We start from the raw sequence: 16826 nt of genomic DNA, 5'->3' as shown, positions 1-16826 counted from the left end.
ACATCCAGCTAAACATTAACACCAGTGTCAGTAACGCACACAAGGACGAGTGCTAAAAATAAAGTGAGATGGGTGCACTGAAAATGGGATAGGCATCGACTGCCGTTTTCCGTACATTCATGGACTTTTAGAAACGGTGCGTATGTGGGCGGGGCCACCCGTGCTGTTGCAATGCCGACAGTGTGTCAATAAATTCACTGCGCACGCAAGACATTTTGGGGGTAGAGATGTCTGAAGCCATTTCAGTCGAAAGTTCGAGCCCATACACGACGCCAACAGCTGTACTTGAAAGCACGAACCCAAATTTAGCAGTTCAGTTCTGTAAACAGAAACTAGTACACGGCAATATTCTGCGCATGCTTAGTTTTATGACATTTTTTCCTACAGCACACTAAAGCATCAACGTTTGAAACAGTGTCCGAGCTTCACGAAAACTTGACAGTTGAAGCAACGAGTGACCACTGATTATTCGGTGTAGTACACAACGACCTGACAGTAAAATGCCAAATTGATCCTACGACGTCCTTTTAGAGACCACTTGAGGTACAAAACAAGTTCTATTATTTCTTTCTTTTTTAAAAAAAACCAAACGTGCATACCTACCGTATCAAGTCTGTTCAATGACTTCGACGGCTGTCGCAGAGGCTTCGGTTCGGACAACATGGCGGCACGCTGTTATCCGAACTGACAACGTTGTCGAACTCAGTTTATTGCCACGTTAACGAGGATGCTTCTTGCTTCGTAGATAAGTTCAAACATCTCCAAGCTCCTTTTGAAGTTTTGACAGCTCCGCCTTTGTGACAGCCGAGCGTAGCGTGACGACTCGGGGCGCGCACTATTTTACACCACTACCTTGAGGCACGTGCACCTACACACATTCGACACACTTGCTCAACTTGTCCCGAGGAAGCACTAGACGAGTATCAATGGCTTTCACTCGCGTCTGTGTGTGGGACGGAACCAGCTGGGAACGAGATGCGAATACCGATTCTCGAGCGAAACTTGCACCAAACACCCACGGCACGATCGACCGGTCGAAACTTAGTGTATCACAGGGCCAATGCCATCATATGGGATGCGAGTTTCGCAAAACTAGTATCCGGCAGACTGACGAGATGCAATGAATCAGGCGTCTGCGCGTCTCCGCCTACTGAATCTCCGCTTCGAGGCGTTCCGAATTGCAACATGCGGCGACGATGTCATGGAGCGGGCACATTTTCGATATCCACGGGCAGACGGTCGCGAGCTGTTTGCGGGGTGTCGTCCCACGGGGACTCAATCGCTTGATGCCGGCGCGGGTGCGTCGAACTTGCGAAGGCGTGGTGGCACGGGCAGACGTCGGCAGCATCTCATGACCTCAGGGCTCCATGAAGTCGTAAAAAAAAGAAAAGGAAAGGAGCTCGACTAGGTGCTGTGGGCGTCGTGCATCCTCCGAGGAGATCAGAAGACACGTACCAATTCGCACGGGCTTACGCGAAGCGCCGTCGGCACCGAAAACAAGAGAATCTGTATGAGCCGCTCATCCAACGAAAGAAACAACGCAGCCGTCCGAGAGAGAAGCGCGCGCAGCTGCCACAATACGCCTCGGGAGAAGCAGACGACGGCGCGCTATTGTAGCAGCAGCAGCAAGCAGCGCAGCGGCAGCGAACCCACCAACTCCTATGCAGACGACCCGTTTTTTCCCAGCGCGCGACCGTCGGCGTTGGCTTTTTGCAAACGCTGCCGCTAGGGGAGCTACATAACTACACTTTTCGGGGCGCATGCAGCGCAGGCAGGGTTCACGGTGCAGGCGTATGCGGTGTAAGCGCGGACGTGTGGGTCCTGGAAACCTGCGTTAGGCTGTTCGGCCATTTGGGGCCCTGGGGTTTTTCAACATGTGTCTCGTTATAAACGTTGTCGTTCCCCCCCTTCTTGCCTCCCGCTTGCCCCCACTCCCACCTTTTAAACGTTCGACGCTGCCGCAGCGGCGTCTGCTTCCCGCCCAAACTCAAAGCAATAGGGTGCGGGTGTGTAGGCAAGAGGGGGTAGGCTTGTTTACCCTCCTGCCTCCTGCTGGTCCGCCCGGGGCCCGAGCGTATGTCTCGTAAACACGAAGCCCGAATATACGTCGACGGCGACGCGTACCGCCCGTTGCTTCTGCTTTATGGACGAGCGCTCGAAGCTAGGTTTTAAAACGCTTGCGTAAACGGGGCAGGCTGCGTGGCAAGGCTACTTTCTTTTTTAGATACACGTTGCTTCTCCGACGTTGTCGATTTTTCTTTATTTTTTTAGAGTGGAGCGGTTCTCCCTTTGTCTTCTTGTTGTTACCTTTCCGCCTTCTCGGAACAGCTGTCTGCAGACTCTTGGAGGACTAATTTCAAACAGGAGCCGGCGAATGTTAACCAATGAGGAACAAGCTTAGAATAACGCGATGCTTACATATATGTTATATATTTCTCGGCAGCTGTCTGTTTATTTTGAGCCACGCGTAGTATTGTTCCAGCTGTTCGGAATAGTTTTACAGATAAAGATTTACGATTTTCTGGAAAAGACATCGTTTACAGAGGGGAACGGGGGACAGTGGAAACAAGACCTATCATCACCTGAGCTGATGTGGTAGCTTATAGTTATAGAATGAAGTCAGGGTTATCCGACAGGGTTGGTATGCGCAGAATCCTTTGTTTATGTCTGCGCTTAGTTTTCGTGTCTGCGATTCCAAACAGAGGTCGCTATTTCTGTACTCAGCCGCCGGAGAAGAGGGCTTTCCAGCAAGCGTCACTTCTTCCAGCGAACTGTGAATTTGGGTGCCGCAAATACTTTACACGTGCCAACAACTTGTCACTCCGCTCTGTATCCAAAACCGTGCAGTAGCTGCCAATGGTGAATTTTTCAAGAGGGACGGTTTCTCCGTATTGCACCGTTTTCGGATGAAACAGCCGCCTTTTTTCTTCACGCTTGAATCACGGTTGTTGTGGTTCCTGCTTCTTACACTACATCAGATTGCACGGCGAAGGACGATCGCCAGACCACCAGCGTCGGGAGCCCTGGCAAACATGTGATGTTGACCAGAGTGTTGTTTCAAAGGCGCTCTCAGCAGCGCCACCGGAACCATTACGGAGGACCTTCACGCATTTCCTGTTTATCCGCCGGAGCCTGTTTTTCACGGCTGTCTGTGTACGTACGCGGGCTGGTCTTTTGTCTCATAAGCTCTGAATGTCCAATCCTCGAGGCGTGTGTAAGGGGGGAAGGAAAGAAGGGGTATTTTTGCAACACATTTCCCGCCCGTGTACGGGCTGAGTGGACGACACCTTCGGCTCTTACGTCAGCAAGATTCTTGTCCGAGATTGTCATGAACGAACCAGTCTGGCGTGTTCCATTTCATTTCCAACACTCACTCACTCACTCACTCACTCACTCACTCACTCACTCACTCACTCACTCACTCACTCACTCACTCACTCACTCACTCACTCACTCACTCTCAGTCGCTAACTCTTTCACAACACTAATTACTCCTCTCATTACGAAAATACAGTCGTTCGCCTGTTTGGCACTTTGAAACAGTAGAAATTAGAACACGCTGAAGTGTTTTCACAACATAGTTACTTGCTTTTTTTCGTTAGTAAGCACAAAGTTCAGCTCGTTGCTCTCGTTAAGGGCGCAAACTAGTAGTAAGCGACCGCACGTGCGTCCAGCGAAACCTTCTGCCTCTCATCTTCCTTCGCTGTTCTGCCATTCGCGTATGTGAACAAAGCGCGCTATAATGGCAGGCACACGTGTGTTAAGCTTCTCAAAAGCTTCGCCTCTATTGTGCCTGCCTTGCCCTTACTTCATCCTCTATGCAAATGCAAACACGCCCAAGCGCTAGTGCCGGATAAAAACAGCTGCGCCCAAGCGCAAAAGCATGTCGTCGTCACAGCTGGTGCTTATCAGCGGCTGCTTTGTTGCCTTCTGAACCAGGAAGCTTTTTTATTGCGTTTGGAACGGAGTGTTATTTCTTTTTTTAGGAACAACGCGTACTCTGGCGTGATCTCTGTAATTACAGCACTTGTAATCTGAAGTGACGCGTTAGTGCCTGACCTGCTAACATTCCTTTCTTTTCTCTTGCATCAAAGCGAACGAGTTAGGGCAGAAGCGAGTCTTAATGCGTTTTTAACTTCACTTAAGTTTTTTAGCAATTTAATTCCATCGCAAAATTTCGCTCTGAAAACTTTCGATTTGTTATCTCTGACAGGTCGGGCTTTGCGTCGTGCCCAAATAACACCTTTTTCCCCCTTCCGTTGCAAAGAACATTAAGGACGTGTAGGAACCACATTTGCGTCCAGATTAATAAAGCCTTCGAATGTGCTAATGAGCGCATAGCGTTAAATTATATGGAGGTATTTACGGAGACTTCCTACACGTCCCTCTGCGTATACTGTTTCCCTCTTGACTACTGCTGCCCAACTATACCTGAACAAAGGTTTGAAATTTTGGTTGCAATAAAACGAAAGTAGTAATATTTAAGGCATTCTACTATATTTTACGAAATTTTTTATCCTACCTTTAGCGTTGAGACCTAATTAGTCAACCGTAACTAAATACGCAATTCACGAAATAATAACAGTCAAAGCTGGTTAGGCGACCTACTCTGAAGCTGCCTGAAACACGTCTACGACACAATAAATTGGTACTGAACCCTTGCTTTCTCTTGAATCGAACACACTGTAAAGCTCCCACTGTTTGGCCGCAATTTATTCTAAGGCACCTGCATGGCCGGCTGAGGCCCAAATGCAGTTTACACACTTCGACACACTGCGACCGCATGCATAATTACATCGAAGGCTTGCTTGAGCCGACAGGCTTTCAGGGATTTCAGACACAGTTTGAGATCAAGTTGGGTGGGTCCCGAAAACTCTCGTTGAGGCAAGTAAGTTAATTAAGCAGTTGGGATATTTGCCCTTGTCTTTAGCGCCATGGGCTCAAACCATATGCTCTATTATATGCCATATACAATAGGAGAGCGACCACAACCCTGAGGAGGAAGACGAAACAGGACATAAGCAAGATGGGCTGCGGACTCTACACAGGAGCGTAATCACTCGCAACTAAGCCTGGTTAAAAAACAGTCCCTGTCGTTAATTCTCGCCCAAGCAGAAAAATCGCCTACAGTGGTTACTCTCACTTGCTCGATATTTCAACGTTGTGCAAGTGGAATGTGCTTGCCACACAAAGTGCAACGCTATCCTCGCTGCAGCATTGCTCTCAGCGGACGACCCTATACTTTTTTGTTGTCAACTGAGAAACGCGTACGTTGATTTACTGGTCTACCCAGTGAACCGAAATTGATCTCACTGCCTAACCAATATACCTTAAGAATAACGGACGTGCATCAATTATGGAGATGCCCACATGTCGAGGCAAACATTACACAAACCATGTCTTCTATCGCTCCCCGCCTCAAACACAACAGGTGGAGCGAGGAGACTTTCTAAGCCTGCACAGCCGCACTAGCGTTCATTCCTGGCTCTCCACATCCATGATGTGCACAGAAGAGAAGGAGCCTACATAGGCGGCGGCATTCCTGGTCAAATAAAGAAGCTAAGTGCCTCTCTTACAAGAATTCCATTTTCCAGACCACATGACGGCACCTACATGCCCTACCTCGAAAAAGAATCAGTAGCCCTACTCATACTTTTACGCCCATACAAGTCCCGACATCAACCGAGAACTTGGTGAGAATTGCGACCCCCCCCCCCCCCCCCTCCCTCAACCCCTGCGAAACTGCTCGTGTGGGTGGGGGCGCCGGATCCCCAACACCACGCGTGCGCACAATACATTTCAGTACGCAGAAGTTACGAGAAGCTTCTTCCAGGGAGCTAGAGAACAAATCACGCGAGGACACACGCCTACTACACACAATATACTTCTACGTATCCAGCTTGCCTCCCGAGACCAGCAACTTTCCCCACTGTGCGGCAAGCGTGGGTATAAAAAGTGCGCGGCTGAGCCGCCCGGATGCCGCGGCGGCGAATAACGGTCAGCCGAGCGTCCTCGGGGAAATTCCCGGGATATAGCGGCCTTGGGAGGACGTCGGTTGACCACGACGCAACAGACGACGACGAACAGAAAGGAAAAAAACAAAAACAAAAACACAAGATGCAGTGGATGTCGCAAGGGGCGATCCCCAAAGCCAGTAGCGTTTTGCTTGCCGCGAGGCTATATTCCCGCGAGCGTGCCTTCATCGACATCGTCATCGTCTCGCGGCGAGCGCCGCGGGGAGGTCGTTCGCTCGCTGACACGCAGACGCTCGGTGACAATCTCTTCGCTTCACTGCTCTCGTCCTAGGGCTGAGAAAAAGGAAAAAAAAAGAAATATAAAGAGCGAAATGAAACAGTCAGGAAACTCCGCTTTCGCAGCCCATAGCTGCATTTTAGCCGTTTTACTTTTTTATTTCTCCCACTGTCGCTTCGCTCATTTTTTTTCTTTTCTCGCGAGTGCCGCCGTGGTTTCAGCAACTCATTCCTTCCTTCCTGTGGCTTTGCGTGGGAGAGTCGCGGCGCCGGCGGTGGCTTGCCAATCTGTCGAAAGTGTCTGGGGTGGCGGGAGAGACTGGCGGCGGATCCTGGGTTTCTGCTTGTCGTTGCCGGCCCGAGTTCCTTTTCCGTACTCTTCCGGAAGAAGTGCGGTCTCGTTATGATCCTCGCGTTGGCGGCTGAAAGCTCTCGGCTCTTGGCGACGCCTGACAATCTAAGGGCGGCGACGGGCACGGGAATGCGGGAAGCCTTTTATCCCGTGCGGGGGCGCTGCTAGAGTTGCGAGCCCATATTGTGCGACAGCTTACGAGAGGCAAACGTTCCCCGCTTTGTCTGAGAGACAACGATGCTCAGCATGGAAGTCTGGACGACATGCGATGGTAGATGCTTGCGCTCCCTTGGTAAAATGCAACACTAAGGCGAGTCATATAGGCGGCACCGTCCTTTTTTTTTCTCCCAGGATGAATTGCTCTCCGCTGATTGTGAGAGATGGAGAAGAAGGAAGCTTACGAGGAAATAAATGAGTTCAAGCACGGAACCGGGGGAAAAAGAAAAGTCAGCTCATTACCTTGGAAAACGTGATGAATGAAGTATTGACCAGTCAGAAAGTTTTGTTGCTACGGGCCGCCTGTAAGCAGCACAACTATGATGGGGCATATGAAGAAGCCACCAAATGAGTGGACATTGATGCCTGGAAAACGTTATTCAGTACAGAGCAGTCAGGAAATTTTGTATGCTACGGGCCGCCTGTAAGCAGCACAATTATGATGGGGCATATGAAGAAGGCACGAAATAAGTGACCGTTGATGCCTGGAAAACATGAAGTATAGACTCATCAGGAAGTTTTCCATGCTACGGGCCGCCTGTAAGCAGCACAACTATGATGCCACACACTAAGAAGCCACAAAATAAGTGAACATTGATGCATGGAAAACGTTATTCAGTATAGAGCAGTCAGGAAATTTTGTATGCTACGGGCCGCCTGTAAGCAGCACAATTATGATGGGGCATATTAAGAAGGCACGAAATAAGTGACCGTTGATGCCTGGAAAACGTGAAGTATAGACTGATCAGGAAGTTTTGTTGCTACGGGCCGCCTGTAAGCAGCACAACTATGATGGGGCATATGAAGAAGCCACAAAATAAGTGAACATTGATGCATGGAAAACGTTATTCAGTATAGAGCAGTCAGGAAATTTTGTATGCTACGGGCCGCCTGTAAGCAGCACAATTATGATGGGGCATATTAAGAAGGCACGAAATAAGGGACCGTTGATGTCTGGAAAACGTGAAGTACAGAGCGGTCAGGAAGTTTTCCATGCTACGGGCCGCCTGTAAGCAGCACAACTATGATGGGTCTTAGGAAGAAGCCACAAAATAAGTGAACATTGATGCATGGAAAACTTTATTCAGTATAGAGCAGTCAGCAAATTTTGTATGTTACGGGCCGCCTGTAAGCAGCACAATTATGATGGGGCATATGAAGAAGGCACGAAATAAGGGACCGTTGATGTCTGGAAAACGTGAAATATAGAGCGGTCAGGAAGTTTTCCATGCTACTGGCCGCCTGTAAGCAGTACAACTATGAAGGGCATAGGAAGTAGGCATCAAATAAGTGAACACTGATGCCCGGAAAACGTGATGAATGAAGTGCTGACCAGTCTGGAAGTTTTGTATGGTACGGGCCGCCTGTAAGCAGTACAACTATGATGGGGCATAGGAAGTAGGCATCAAATAAGTGAACAATGATGCCCAGAAAACGTGATGAATGAGGTATAGACCAGTCAGGAAGTTTTGTACGGTACTAGACGCCTGTAAGCAGCACAACTATGATGGTGCTTGTGAAGAAGGCACAAAATAAGGTAACAGTGATGTCTTGAAAACGTGATGCATGAAGTATAGACCAGACAGGAAGTTTTATATGCTACGGGCCGCCTGTGAGCAGCACAACTATGATGGCGCGTATGAGAAATGCACCAATAAGAGAACATTGATGCTTGGAAAACGTGATTAATGAAGTATAGACTAATGAGGAAGTTTTGTATGGTACGGGCCGCCTGTAAGCAGCGCAACTATGATGGTGCATATGCAGAAGGAACCAGATAAGTGAACATTTTTGCAAGGAAGCCCGGTGGTGCATCTGCAGTGGGAAACTATTTAAACATGTTCAAGAAGAAACAAACAAAAACGAAGTAAACCGGAGAACAGATTTTGGTCTTTGTTAGTTCGTTGGTTTTTTCAGCTCGTGAGATAGTGAATTTTCATATTTGTCATTTATTAGAGAAAATAGGGAGAAAACCTACACGGGGCAAAACGCTACATTTTGTTACTTACTCCCTCCTATCATTTAAATGAGCAATTACAGTAACATGAAATTTAATTTACAACATCCGGCAAATGGCTGATATAGTTAAGTTTAAGGTGCTGAAGACTGAAACAATTAGTTTTTTTACTGCAGAGGAAAAATTGCTTGCTTAGGCTTCGTGAACGAGAAAGCGGTCGTAAATTCGGGAAATTCTGCACGCTACATTTTTACTGCGCAGCTCAATCAACCTGGGGGTCCTATATTTTAGCGAAAGTCTTCAGTTATTGAAATTAAGCACTCGTCTTTTCTAATGCAACGTTTAAGAGCGTTATCGCCACAGAGAGTTGAGAGAGAATGATTTTAGCAGCAGGCGACGTGTGGGGAAAATGCGACGGTGTGCTGTTCTGTGGGGACTAAAGTAAATGTAGTCGTTTGATCGCTTGGTGTAAAGCTCTATCCGTGTTATACCGCTCTCTAGTGTATATCGTACACCATGTGCTGTCCCATTCTGTCCAATGGTGTGAGGCAAAATGAGACATTCCAGAGTTTTAAATTGAATTAAATGTTGGACCGCATAGTGGCCTATAGTGGTCTGAGCATCCGGCTCGCATGCGGAAGGTGCGGGGTTCGATCCCGCAGTGCTGCCGGGTACCCACCGGTGATACAATGAATAGAAGCTTTCCCCTGGTCTGGTGCTCTGATTATTTAGCGTGAAATGCTTGGGAAATGGGTCTTCGACCCAACCTTAAGAAATGAAAACTACCCTGTGCCATGGCGCTCTTTGGCCGTAGATGCCCTTGCGCCATAAAAAATCCATAATCATCATCAATTAAATTTTGCTGAGTTCCTTTTAAGCGGCCTCTTCATAATTGGTTAAAGAGATACCAGGATGGAAAGGAATAATTATGCAGTATTTGTTTTTTGTTATCTGCGGACAAAAATAGTGGCGACGATTTGCAAATTTCTGTCGCGATTTGGCCCACCCTTCCCTAAAATATTGCATGTGGTGAGGATGCCTTAAACGCAGATGTACGTATTGTAGAGCAAGGGCAAACTTGAAATATACCGCTTATGTAGAGATGAATGAAGTGGTAGATCAGGACTCAAAATTGTACAACATGGTCATGGTGCTCTGTGATATGTTACAGTAATTGATGTAATGGTGTGTAGTAATTAATTACGTTAAAGTATATTCAGCGACTGCAGTTTACATTGAGAGTGGATTTATCTGATAAAGCAAACTAGCTTCTTCAACAAATGGATTGATTATGATCGACCGACTGTTACTCAAAAAACAAAAAGTAGTCTGAAAGAGTGCACAGTTCAGAAATGAAAAAGGACGGTGCAAAGACATACCGAAAAATGAAACGAAAATCAGGTGCTCTGGCTACCCATAGCACCTGCTGATCTCAGAAGCTGGCTCACTCTTGAAGAAACTCAAAGGAAGTGAAGGGAGTGCTGGCCCATGCCTCCAGCACAAGGTTGCTGTGGTGCCTTACCTGCACAACCTTGATTTTTCACAGGCTCAAAAAGATCGGGCAAAAGGCAGGTATCCGTGTTGTACCCTCGGCGCCAGACAAGCTATCCAAGCTTTGTCGCAGAGTGAATGCCCCAGCTTTGCGAGGGCCGACCTGCCCAGATCAACACCACAGGCACATTTCGTTCCTTGCGAAGTTGGTGTGGTATATAAAATTTCTTTGAGCTGTGGCAAGGTTTACGTGGGCCAAACCGGGCGTTGCCTTAGTGAGCGTCTTATAGAGCATTCCAATAATGTTTACAACACTGTAAAGATAAACCTGGAAGTTTCCCAGCCCTTACATTTTATTCTTTCCCAGGTTGCACCATTGTTATCTCCTGTCTTTTCACCTCACTTATCTTTCTGTCCCGTGCAAACCAAGCAGCTGCTTCCCATGTTTTCCCGCCCACTTTTCCTATATAATATTGTGTCACTCTGCAATAAAAGAACTAGTTGAACTCAGCGCTGTGTCGTTATATCTTCCTCTGTCCTTGACTTAAGGTGCGCTGTTTTTTTCCAAATATGAACTACCAATTAGCCCGTTTGACCACCCTTGAAAATCAGAAATCGCAAGTTTATCTTTTCATTGAGGACGAGAAATTTTTTGCGTGTGATTAATGCCGGAGAGGTCAGGTCGAAAGGACTAAGATATAGCCTCTTGCTCTATGTGCTGGAAAAGATTCTGGGAAGAGTAGAAGGAGAGGAGGTGAGAGTGATGACAATGGCAGCACTTGAGGTAAAAGCACTTACAGACAGTTTTCTCACAACGGAAGCAACTCATAATGCACCACAGAGGTACTGGCCCTTAGATTCTTTCCCAATACCTGCCTGTCACCCTAATAGCCTCGCTACGAAGCAGCACCTTCGCCTCCTGCTTCTATGCAACTCGCTTGTATATTTTTATTTTTGCACGTCACGACTTCATTGGCCGCCATTTCTGTGGACAAGCGCGGGGGGGGGGGGGGGGGGGGGCAGTCGGGAAAGTGTCTTCGCGCCCCTCTTTGCCTTGCGCTTTCTTTGACCTCAACGAACAAGTTCGAAGTTCTTGTTTTTTTTTTCTTCTCCAGTGGTGACAAGGCCGGAGCCAACATACCAGCCATTTGGAGGGAGGGACGTGGAACTAACTTCCCATTACCCCCGTAATGAAAATCGACGGGACAGAACGCATCCTGTTCGAAAAGAACCTGTTCCCGAAAACGTCCACTTCTTCTGGCACGGCACTCTTCCGAAGAACGTTTGGAACCTGTAAGTGTAATCTTGCTGCTCCTGGCCATCAGCTCTTCCGCTCGAGCGAATTCAGCGCCGGTAAAAAAAAGAAAGAAAAAGAAAAACCAGCGCCTAACTTGCGGCGAATCATCGCTGCTGGTTCGAAGGACACGGATCTATCAAACCTCGCGAACGTAAGATGGGTTCACACCGGCGCTGTTTAGAATAGACGCTAAAATACTGGAGGACAGCTGAGAAGCAATTTCGGCGGATGAAGAAAAGAGAAAAAAAATAAGGAATAAAAACTGAATAGCAGGTACGAAGGTAGAATGCTGCTAGTGAAATCCGCGAGAAGTACTATAATGCAGAAATGAGAAAAGTGCTCGAGAAACAAAAGAGAATATACGTACAGTCGTGAGCTAATGAGAGGGAATTAAGTTTAAAGATAAAACTGCAAATTTTCTTTTCATTTTCACACTTAAATTTAAGATTGATTTTAGGATATTATGGGTCAAGAAGAAAACTAGGTAGGAAAGAGCAAAGCCGTGCTTGCCACACATAGTTACGGAGTAATCAGTAAGTGAAATCCTAAACTGTTTCCTTTTTATATTGCTCACAACTGTACCTACCAAGGAGGGCAAATGAAATTTCATCTACTCACAAGTGGGAGCGCCCCAACACTGTCGAAGAAAAAGAAGAAGTCTCATTATTAACAAGCACAAAATTCTCGAGAGTGGCCTCGACTTAGGAAATGGCGTAATCGAAAAATCAGTGCGCTACTCGCATCGCCATCCTCATTAAAAATGCGCGCAGAATTTGACAGCCCACTGTTCATGGGGCAAGAGATTAATTGTTTTCATAGCACTGTTCTTTATTTCTCGAATAATTAAGAAAACCTGGAGCTCCATAAGACCTTACTCCTGGTGGATGCAATTGGTGTAACAAAGAAGCATTGAAAATGTGTCACGTCGGATCGAGATAACGAGAGGGCTGACTGAGGCCACTGAAAAGCAAGAGAGGCACATATAACTCTTTAACGCCCGCCTTATTTCGCACGGTACCCCACGCATGAACGTAAATAGTTTCCATTTAAGCCCACACGCAGATGTGCGGCTATAAATATTATAACATAAACGCAAATTCTTTGCATTAATGAAAGCAAGGAGAAAATTGCATCCATCAAGAACAGAGTAGGCATAAGGGAAGATCACTCACTACAAATGCTAACCCTATTGACAAAAGAGCCCAGAATTATTATGGTTACCGAATAGCAGCACTGACGGGTGATAAACTGTTTGAATCTCGTTAGTCATGTTTTCAATTCAATAGCATTAGAAGCACGATGGGAACAAAACTAGTTCTCAGTCTTAAAATTCCCCCATTGGTTGGAGACAAGTGACTTCATCAAACCGGATGATTCCCATTGCCTGGAAGAAAGCGACGTCGCCAGACGGAGAATTCCCATTGGCTAGAGGGAAGTGACACCACCACACCGGAAGTGATGTCAAATCCGGAGAAGGCATCAGCAGATGCTATCGCATTGGCTACACATTATGGAATTAGCTGCACGTGTGAATTTTTAGAGCGCAGGACTTAGGCGTCCGTTTCTGCGTTCCGCGTCGTTGTCGTTGTCGACGTAACGCTCCACCTGTCAGGTGGCGCCACCTGTCAGCGGTGGCAGGTGGCGTATGAAGAGCTGCGCGCAAATTTCGCATAACCGACTATCGTAATTGTCTGCCAACTTTTTGTGCATACTTTTACCCTTTTCTGATTCACAAATATGACAAGATCGCTAGTTTTAATAGAGCTCGAATCATGTTCTTTTGTTTTTAAATACATCGATCAGTATTTCTACATTTCTGAAACTTAGAGACCACTGCTAACTAAACTCTAGAAGTTCGTAACTTTCACCTGACTTAACTGCTCAGCCAGTGCAGGGCTAACAACGGCGCGTGAAATACACTCGTTGCCGAAATCGAAAGCATTATACCGCTTGGTAGCTGACTACATTGTTTGCAAGCGTACAAAAAAAGTCGATACGGGAACGGGGTTCACAAATTTTAGGAAATGACCAAGGCGTTCGAAAAACAACGCTGCGGCTAGGAAAAATACATATTCTTATCACTGCCTGCTTGCCTAAAAAGAATTCTATAGGAGAGTTAAATTCACTGCACAATGTGCGTTTCACTAAAAAGTCCAATCCGAGGTCTGCCTTCGTACCTGGACCATGTGGGTTCAGTAAAAATTACGACTTTCATGCGACATTGCAAACAGCGTTGTCTATGATAGGATACAACCTTCAGTGAGAACAACAGTCGCCAACAACAACCCTTGACCCGCAGGGTGCTCCATTATTCCGCTAATCATACACAGCAGTAAGAGATATCAAATCAACATTCAATATTCACCCTGCTAATACAGTCAGAGGCCGCACTTTTCTCGCATTCATGTATTTTTCTTGTGATTAGTATTTGGTTTCGGTAACAAGTTCAAGCCTTGATAACGAACTTTTTTCGTTCTCGCAAAAGGACAGTGCGCGGTGATCATGAATGTAGACAGACCTTCACTTCAGACTTGGGTTCCAGCTGACTGCAGTTCTTCAGTCATTCTTTGCATGCTTTCCTGTTCTTGCTTCCATCGCTTGTCCAGCTAGTGACCTGTGGGCAAAATGTTGCTCGGAAGTCGCACGATTAGCGCGCAACTATAAGACTTCCTTTTCATAGGCAGGGTTCGAGACCTTTCGATCCTGACTGCTCCCATGAGTTGCTGCGAGGGCCCAAGAACTGAGGAGAAGCGTGCAGAAGCCGTCGTCGAATAGCGAGTCACCCTTTTCTATTGGCGGAGTATTCTTGGAGCGGCACGAGCCTCCCTACGAGGTCGAATGCGGTTCTCGGTAGCAATCACTCAATTACTCGTCGGACACGGGGCTGCCCGCGGCGGCTTTAGCGGTGCAGAAGCCAAGGAAGGTGAACGGGAATCCCCGCGGGACAGCATGCACTGCCCGACGCGGCCATAGCGTTCAATGTGTGCTTCGCCAGTTGCATACAGTGCTCCGGAAGGATTACTTCAGTTGGCGCCAAGCAACGAGAAGGTTCACTCCGAAAGAGTGCAACTCGCACGTGCATACGGCATGACACTTAACCGAAACACACTGCATTATTCCAGGAAAATGAGTCTGTGCGTGCTGTAGGGAGTGAATACTGATGGCTTTGTAGAAAATACTGACCTGGCTGACATGAGCCCAACACCGCCAACAAAAGAACAAAATTTTATCTGGAGACGAACTGAACGATGGTTAAGGTGTTTTAGGGTCAAGTCTGACCGTGTCGGGGCTTTTTAACAATTGTAACGGACTTTCTGGAAATTTCGTTGTTGCCTGTTATCGCCTGTAGCTGGTTTTTATTGACAACTATGAGCTATAAGCATTGGCCAATCGCTTAATGCCCATTGGATCCTGTATTTGAAAAACCAAGATGGTTGGTCACGAGACAGTACTTTGATGATTGAAAGAAATGGTTTTCAAGAAGAAAGAGAAAAGCTACTGAACCTAGTGTGCCTCGAGAACATCCCGTTTTAAAAAGAAGTCATCGTTCATCAATCCATACCGTTCAGTTACCGCTGCCCTCTGGAATCGGCCATGAAGTGGCATGCGGCAACTCTACAGCTGCAGTAGCACTGCACGCATACGTCCAGGCACTGTGTATACAGACGTGAATGGCAATGAAGCCGCATATAACAGGCCGCTCACTGATGTGGTTGTTGTGGCCATAATCGTTGGCCCGCGTGTCGGGCATGGTCTTTGGTGGGACTCACGTTCGTTTGTGCTGGGACCGTCCAACGTTTATACGGCAGAACACTTATACGGCTGCCCGCGCTTCTGTCCAGTGCTCTTTTTCGCAATACTATTCGCGGAGATGATCGCTGCAGTGTCTTTCCCGAAATCGTGAGCAAAAAGCACACGTCCTAGCAGGTTCTGGAGTATTTCGTGTTCTGTTAGGACATAATGAAACTCCATGGCGTATTGAAGTTTCATATGTCTATCGTTATCATTTCCGTTAAAGTAAGCATCAGCATAACTGCATCCACTACACGACAAAGGCCTCTCCCCTATCCTTCCAATTAGCTCTGTTCTTTTCCAGCTGCAGCCACCTTACCCTTTAAACTGCCTAATCTGATCCGCCCGCTTGACTTTCTGCCACCCCCTGATACACGTGCTTTCCCTTCAAACTTCCTAATCTGATCCGCCCGCTTGACTTTCTGCCACCCCCTGATACACGTGCTTTCACCTGTAATCCGTTCCGTTTTCCTAGAGGCTCATCGGTTATCTTGTAATCGGATTACGTGCACTGGCCATGCCCAATTCGTCTTCTTATTGTCGGCGTTCGTTCCCCGACCCACTCTGCTGACTTCCTGTCTCTTAACGTCACACCTATCAATTCAATTTCAATAGATTCATTTGCTGTCCTCAACTGAAATTCAAGCTTCTTCTTCAGCCTGTAAGTTTCACCGCTATAGGGGAGTACCGGTAAGACACAGCTGTTGCCGACTTTATTATTGGGGATACTCGTAAGCTTGTATTCATGACCTTAACATGTCTGCCAGATGCTCTCCATTTAGTTCTTTTTCGCCTAGTTAATTCACTCTCGCGGTCTTGGTCAACGGTTACTAGTTGCCCTAAAAAATGCATTCCCTGACCACTTGCAATGCTTAGCTGCCTATTAAACTATTGTGCTCTTCCGAGACTATTGAATATTAATTTAAATTTCTTCATTTTAGACCAGCAGTGCTGCTTTGCTTGTGTAGGTCATCGATCATGCATGCTATGCAATTCGTCCTCCGGTACATTAAGCCAGGCAGTGTGATCAGCAAACTCTTCCCTGTAATGTTCTCTGAATGCCTCCTGTAAACACGCGGTCAATAGTACTGGAGATATCGTGTCTCCCGCCCTGACACCCTTCCTGATTGGGATTTATCATTTCTCCTACGGAGGACTATGATGGCTGCGTACCCGGAATGAATATTTTATGGCACCTTTGTATATCCTACTCCTACAGCCTGGTTCCACAATGCTTAAGTTGCTGCTAATGTTCCGAATAAGTCAAATGATTTCTCGTCATCGATGACGGCTCTATATATTGGTTATGTTTCTCTACGATGTGACTAATGGTTGGATATGGCCTATTGAGCATACTTTCCGAAAGCCAGCCTGGTTCTTTGCTTTACTGAAGGCTGTTTTAGCGGTTACCTTACCAAATATCTCGTAGGCAACGGACACTAAGCTGATCGGTCTGTAATTTTTCAAGTA

At 46.9% G+C, this 16826-nt stretch overlaps 1 protein-coding gene across 6 annotated transcripts in view; it reads right to left on the bottom strand.

The window, feature by feature from the left end:
• LOC144121052 (uncharacterized) overlaps nucleotides 1-16826 on the bottom strand; it is a 173026-nt gene that overhangs the window by 77992 nt on the left and 78208 nt on the right. Inside the window, exon 1 of one of the 6 annotated variants that reach the window (XM_077653975.1) lies at nucleotides 604-1613. The exons of the other annotated variants lie outside the window; for them this stretch is intronic. Coding sequence (XP_077510101.1) covers nucleotides 604-663 — 60 coding nt within the window. The 5' untranslated portion in view covers nucleotides 664-1613. Of the gene's footprint in view, nucleotides 1-603; nucleotides 1614-16826 lie in introns of those variants that run through there. 6 annotated transcript variants of the gene reach the window in all.

Source organism: Amblyomma americanum, chromosome 2 (genome assembly GCF_052857255.1).
Source record: "Amblyomma americanum isolate KBUSLIRL-KWMA chromosome 2, ASM5285725v1, whole genome shotgun sequence".
Lineage (NCBI taxonomy): Eukaryota > Metazoa > Arthropoda > Arachnida > Ixodida > Ixodidae > Amblyomma > Amblyomma americanum.
Note: the sequence above shows the minus strand (reverse complement) of the source record. Positions and strands in the feature narration are given on the sequence as shown.